This window comes from Fundulus heteroclitus, chromosome 2 (assembly GCF_011125445.2).
Source record: "Fundulus heteroclitus isolate FHET01 chromosome 2, MU-UCD_Fhet_4.1, whole genome shotgun sequence".
Lineage (NCBI taxonomy): Eukaryota > Metazoa > Chordata > Actinopteri > Cyprinodontiformes > Fundulidae > Fundulus > Fundulus heteroclitus.
Genome location: NC_046362.1, coordinates 23,638,666 through 23,645,671, shown reverse-complemented (window position 1 = coordinate 23,645,671; position 7,006 = coordinate 23,638,666). Strand labels below are relative to the sequence as shown.

Genomic DNA, 7,006 nt, shown 5'->3' with positions numbered 1-7,006 from the left:
CATCAATAAGACATTTTCATCCACACAAGTGTCATTTTCTGACCACTCTTAGCAATTTCTGTATTATTCAGATCAGCCCAACTTGGACCAAAAAGCCTCCCACATTCAAAGTCTTTAAAATCTTCTTTTTGCAATTTGGTAAATTTGATAATTTGTCTAACTGCATGAAGTTTTCGCCATGTGATTGCCTCAATCCCAATTTCTATTCACAACCAACTGAACAGGTGTATCTAAAAAGTGGCAGTTCAGTGTATATGGTTTTTGAAACATAGTTGCAATTTTCTGGGAGAGTGGTACACAGCAAACATGTGGATGTGTTTTATTTTTTAATCTAAAACACTGAATTAATGAAGATGGGTAGAAATATAATATTTTCCCCAAATATTTCAACAGCTGTTCAGCAGTTCTAATCTAATTTTGTTCTTTATATTATTGCTGATATACAGTTGAAATACTGAGAACTGACAAACTGGAAACACTCGCTAGGCACACCTGCCAGTGTGCGGCAGTCACAGACTGTTAACCTCAAGATCTGGAAGTGTTTGAGAGTCAACGAAGCTTCACAATCTCAACCACTTTCTGCCGTCATCAAAGATCGGTTACAAAAAGAGCTCTTAAGCCTCTTCTTAGCGAAAGCAGGATTTACATTAAAATTGAAGCTCAACACTATATCTTGCTGCAAGTTGTAAGGTAAGTAAATTGAAATTTAAAGTAGCATTAGGATAGTAAAGGACTCAATTCTTGTACTTTCCATTTTCATTTTACTTTTAAACCTGGAAAAGGGCATTTACTTATTGTAATCTTATTCATTGCCTCTGACTAATCCCTTGAAAAAGATTCATACTTGGCTCTGAGGATCTAACTGAAAGCTATAACATTTAAATTCAAGCTTTTGTTTGTGTGGGAATATAAAAAAGGCAAACTCATAAATTACAATTGTTAGTTGTTAGAAGTAAATAATAAAAAAATACACTGCTTTGAAAAATAGCAGCGCACATTCAAACACTAGACACCTTGCTCTGTTTAATAGTAAATGAACAATGTTAGTTTGTGTTAGAAGTGTGACAGTGTAGGTTAACATCTTGTTTGCATTTTATTTGCTATATCTGTTGTGAAGTATATAAATATCACAGCTATTTTGGTAAAGCAAATATCTTTATTTGTCAATAATCAAACAATTAGAGACTTAAAGTCAGTCTGTATACTGTTTAATATTTATTTGTGTCACTGCTGATATAAGAATTACAGTAACTGTGGTTGTTCACATGAAAAAAACAGGAAGTAGACGTTTAAAAGTCCTCAATGAAAACAAACAGCAGCTGACTGACCGGGACATTGTGTTTGTGTGTTCAATCGCTGTTTTGATGCAGGCACCTGGTGGATCATGACCCTACAACCATTAACTGCAGTGAACTGTGCAGGCCTCCTGCAGCCTGGCTGCTCCCTGCTACAGCTGGATGGGGAAATCCTCCTGTTCGGCCAGAAAGGCTGGCCAAAGCGCTCGTGTCCAACAGGAATCTTCAGTGTTCGATTTAAACATGGTGAGATGAAACTCAGGGCCATATCCTTCTCCAATGACTCGTGCTATCTCCCTCCGCTGCGCTGTCCTGCCATCTGCCGCCTCGACCCATATGATGGCCTCGCAGAGAGTTATCTCATCCACGGAGGCCGCACCCCAAACAATGAGATCTCATCAAGCTTGTACCTGCTGACCATGGATAGTCGAGGCTGCAATCGCAAACTAATGCTCAGGTGCAAAGAGAAAGAGCTGGTGGGAGAAGTGCCGGGGGCCCGGTACGGCCATGCAATGAGCATAGTTCAAAGCCGCGGGAAGACCGCTTGCGTGATGTTCGGGGGCAGGTCCTACATGCCTGCAGGAGAGAGGACCACAGAAAGGTGGAACAGTGTCGTTGACTGTCCCCCCCAGGTCTTCCTCTTTGATCTTGAGTTCGGGTGCTCCTCTGCTCACACTTTACCTGAGCTCAGTGATGGACAGTCTTTTCATGTAGCTCTTGCCAGAGAAGACTGTGTTTACTTCATTGGAGGCCACTCAATTACCTCTGACTCGCGTCCTCCTCGCCTGTTTCGCCTGCATGTAGAGCTCCTGCAGGGAAGCCCCTTGCTTTCCTGCGAGACTCTGGATTCAGGCTTTTCCATCTCCAGTGCCATCATCACACGCACAGGTCCCTCTCATAGATATATAGTGTTAGGTGGATACCAGTCCGACTCCCAGAAGAGGATGGAGTGCAGCACGGTCATTCTGGACGAAAAGGGGATCCACATTGAGCATCTAGAACCTCCTAAGTGGACTCAAGATATCATCCACAGTCGCACATGGTTTGGCGGCAGCACAGGAGACGGATGCATCCTGTTAGCAGTTCCCACAGAGGGAAGGCCGTCCCAGCCTGATGTGCATTACTTCTACCACGTCAGCTTCCAACAAGAGAAAGGATCCAATGAGGAAGAAGCGACCCAGGCGTGCAGCCAGGAGTCAACAGATTACGACAACTCTACTCCCCTTGAGGACTCCGAGGAGCTCTATTTTGGTCGGGAGCCACATGAGCTGGAAAACAGCAGCGACGACGAGGGCGACACTTACAATGAAGAGGATGAGGAGGATGAATCACAAACTGGCTACTGGATCAAATGTTGCCTGGGTTGTCAGGTGGACCCCAACACTTGGGAGCCATACTACTCCACAGAGCTCCACCGCCCGGCTATGATTTTCTGCTCCAAAGGAGAGGGGGGGCACTGGGTCCATGCCCAGTGCATGGAGCTGTCTGAGACCCTGTTAGTCAAACTATCTCAGGGAAGCAAAAAGTACTTTTGTTTGGATCACGGAGGCCTGCCTTACCAGGAGATGACCCCACCTCGGCAGGTTATTCCACTAAGGCGCACCCCGATGAAAGTGAAGGAGAGAAATGGAGCCCTGATCTTCAAAATATCCCCAACCAAAAAAAGCTTTTTCAAGAGACTTTTTGATTAATTTTGGTGATCTTTATTATTGTGATCTTTATGATGTGGAAATTTCAATCTGTAATAAAAGTATTTGTCTAAGTGTGCAAATCAGTAATACAAGCTGCATATTTTCATGAAAACTTCATGAATAGACCAAGAAAGGCTCCAAACAAATTCTTCATAATTTTTCTATTGAAATCAAAGCTGCAATTGCTCAATGAAATGTAATGAAAATAAATGTTGTTTGAAAATAAAATAAATACATTTTGTGAATTTCAAATGCATATTTTGACTTTTTTAACTTCCTAACAGTTTGTAAGTGTTTCTTACAAACTTAAATAATTGAATTTCTGTCTGGTCAAAAACCAGAAAAAGTTTAGCTATGAATTAACAAATGATACATTTTTGATATAATGTAGAATCCCTAACAAGTAAAACAATATGTGAAAAATACATTTCACCAACAATGAAACTGGAACCAAGCAGAAGATGATGCAAATATATTAACATTCCAGGTGTATTTTTACTCCTGGTACAAATGTCTAAAACCCTCAAAATAAAGAATATGGTAAGTGAGTGTAAAAGGCCTCCACTTGTATAGGGCTTTATCACCGGACCCTCTGACCACCGGCAGCAGGTAAAGCAGGTGAAGTGTTTAGCCCAGCGACACAACGAGCAGTGGAGAAAGACGGAGTGGGAGTTCAAACCAGCAACGCGGCAGACGGCAGTTACAGGACAAACTAGCTCCTGCAACACTGTAAATAAAAAATAAAAATAAAATTATTTTATTCAAAAAGAATAGTCTGAAATGAAATTCCTTCTCAATTCTCAGTGAGATTGGGAGATTTTTTTAACCTCTGTATAATCCTCATGACTGTGCATGATGGCAAAATAAAAAAAAAATTGTACTATTCTGTTATTGCTTTGCACATAGACAGGGGCTATTTTAGTTGAGTATTTTGTTTCAGAGACGCTCTCCTTTCTTGTGTCTTTCCCATTTTTAAGAGTGGTAAAGAGAAATGCCCCTCTCTTTCTCATATTCTGTTGTATGTATAGAATTGCATTTGACAGCACACTTTGTTTTGATAAACACCTAAATGCAGATGTCATAACCATATCTTTCTAACAGAAGGCCCTTAATTCTCTTTCCTATATATATATATATATGCTTTTGATTTGTAAAATTATCAGACAGCATGGGATTCATTTCCACTGTAATGCTGATGACACTCAGTTATATTTATCCATAAATCCAATAAATTACTTTGACTAAACCTGGAGGACTGTAAAAGTTCCTGCTATTAAATTCTGACAAGACAGAAGTTGTAATCTTTGGACCAGAGTCCTCAAAAATAAACTTATTTGGCTTCCTGTTAAGTCAAGAATAGAATTTAAAATTCTCCTTCTGACGTATAAAGCTCTTAATAACCAAGCTCCATCATATATCAAAGCTGATTACTCCGTATGTTCATAACGGAGCACTTCACTCTCTGCAGGTCTGCTGGTGGTTCCTAGAGTCTCTAAAAGTAGAATGGGAGGCAGATCCTTTAGCTATCAGGCTCCTCTCCTGTGGAACCAACTCCCAGTTTTAGTCCTTGAGGCAGACACCCTGTCCACCTTTAAGACTAGGCTTAAAACTTTCCTTTTTGACAAAGCTTGTTACCCTGAGCTACCTCTGTAGTTATGCTGCTATAGGCTTAGGCTACTGGAGGACATCAGGGCCTATTTTTCTCACTCTGCTGAGTTCTCCTATGGTTCTCAAATTTGCATTGTGTGTTGTTACTTCATCTTTTACCTTTTTGTTCTGTCAGTTTTTCTCTTGATGGTAGGTACACCTGGTCTGGCATTTTGTTAGCTGTGACATCATCCATGGGAGACACATCATCCATTTTCATTTTCCGACACGCTTATCCATGCTGGGGTCTATATAAATAGAATTTAATTGAAAGGACCAGCCGTTTCTTTCTTATTTTGAGAAAGTTATGTGTTGTCATACGGAGGGCTACCAGTACTGACCTTACAGTACATATTTTTCATGCCTTGTTACAGATATAGTCATTTTTAAATTTATATAAATACAAATTTGTATAAACAGGAAGAGTAACAGAATAAATATAAAGTTTTAAATGCAGCTCACTGGCGGATTGTTCTTTTTTTAGAACAGGCTCATGGGCACCGCATGTGGTCCTCGGGGGCTACTTAGTACCCGCGGGCACCATGTTGGTGGTCATGTCAGGCTTGGGGGACTGACGGGGGAGGGGGGCACAGAGAGACGAGCATACGAAGAGCTAAAAGTTGAGAAGCTGACGCACAATAGCTCACAGCGTGCTCTGCCGCTATTTGTAAAGACATCGGGGACGTGTGGTGCTACAAGGGTGGGATTGTCCAGCTTCGATAATTTCTAGAGTAAATAAGCAGACTAAAGAACTTTTGCTGTAGCTGCACTTAAATATTTGAGCCATTGGGCTGCTTTCATTAGCATTTTACCATAATCTTAAAATGTATAGTATTCAATGATAGTATTAGTATTGTTTACTTGCATACTGTCAGTTTCAACAAATAATAATATGCACTCCGATGATGCTTGTTTGTCAGACTAAAGGTACTCTTTTTTAAAATACTTTCCATTAAGCCTATATGTCTGTAATAAAAATGTTCTTTATTGGTCTGGTCTAGTATTCTAGTCTTAAATGTTGTCTTTTTACTGTTATTAAATAGAACATCCTTATAAGTAACAAGAATAAAGGCTTGAAAACATCAGTCTGTGTGTAATTCAGAATTTACTGTGTGTAACTCTTTCCTATGACTACTGATTACTGAGCCGATGTGACATGTGAATTTCTCCAATGTGAGAACAATAAAGCTTATCTTAATTAATTTATATGCTTCAACAAGGGAATAGAGTTACAGAAATTTAACTTTTCAGTAACATTGTCATTGTAACTCCGAAGACATTAAAGGGTCAGTGTGTAACAAATTTGGCTTTTAATAAGCAAAAAAATCAAGTATTGCTTTTATAAATAAATACATATTCTGGCAAAGTCTAAGAACATCACATCAAAAATGAAAGCGTTCTCATAACTTAGAATTAGTAGTTTATAAATACGTTTCAGTTGAAATGGAGGACCCCCCCCCCCCCCCCCCCCCTCATACTGTTTGCCCAGAGAGAGGGAAAAGATAGTAACCAAGAAAAGGAAACGTAATAACTGGAAAAAAAACTAGTCTATTTTGGCGTAGCTATTATTACCAGATGGAGTGGAGATAATTCTGAGGGAGCGTGGACTTAAAACTCATGCGGAGGTTGCAGGCTTTCTGCTGGACAGGTAAGTTAAATTAAAATAACAGTGAAGTTGACTTTGGTGTTATGTTAGAAACAGGGTAGTGCAGCAGTGTAGAGCAGCAAGTACTCTGTCCTCTCGGCAGATATGGGTTGTTTTGTTCGTCTCTCTCTCCCTTACATGAAAGGGACATTGGCCGGCCCGTTCACTGTCTTTAGTACAGCAGTAAGACAGACCGGGTCTATTTACTGGTGTTTAATGTCGCTTATTTCAAACCCCAAATAAGCTACTGCACATTCAGAAACAAGTAAAAAAAAAAAAAAAAAAAACACAACTCACGGAATTTACAAGCGACTTTAGAAAAAAAAAAAATAAGCAGTAGCAAAAACCATTTCATACGATGGCTGCAGCTATTAGTTATTAGCAGTAACTAATACATGGAGGACATGTTTACATTGTCACAATTATTATACTCCGAAGCTTCCATAGTAGCCATTTAGGTGAAGCCGTTTGTAACGGTGCACCATTGTGAAGATTTTACACACTAGGACTTTAAAGCATAAAACAAAATTCACACCATATCTTAATTATTTTTCTGATATTTAATAATATAACCTTCTCCAACATGTTATTCCTAGGTAGTTATTATTTTTTTTTAATTAAAGAGAAGAAATATTTTTAAACAGGCCTTTTCTTGGCTAATTTACTCTTATGATGCCTTGATCTCAGTTGATTTTTTATCTGGTTAAATAAAGACTTAATAAAAGAAA

The 7,006-nt window shown here is 39.4% G+C and overlaps 1 protein-coding gene across 1 annotated transcript; it reads left to right on the top strand.

The window, feature by feature from the left end:
- Positions 1-500: 500 nt before the first annotated feature.
- rag2 (recombination activating gene 2) lies at positions 501-3,168 on the top strand. The gene is made up of 2 exons (XM_012853223.3): positions 501-690; positions 1,371-3,168. Exon 2 carries the CDS (start codon positions 1,385-1,387, stop codon positions 2,984-2,986), a length of 1,602 nt encoding a protein of 533 aa, XP_012708677.2. The 5' UTR covers positions 501-690; positions 1,371-1,384; the 3' UTR covers positions 2,987-3,168.
- The last annotated feature ends 3,838 nt before the right edge of the window (positions 3,169-7,006 follow it).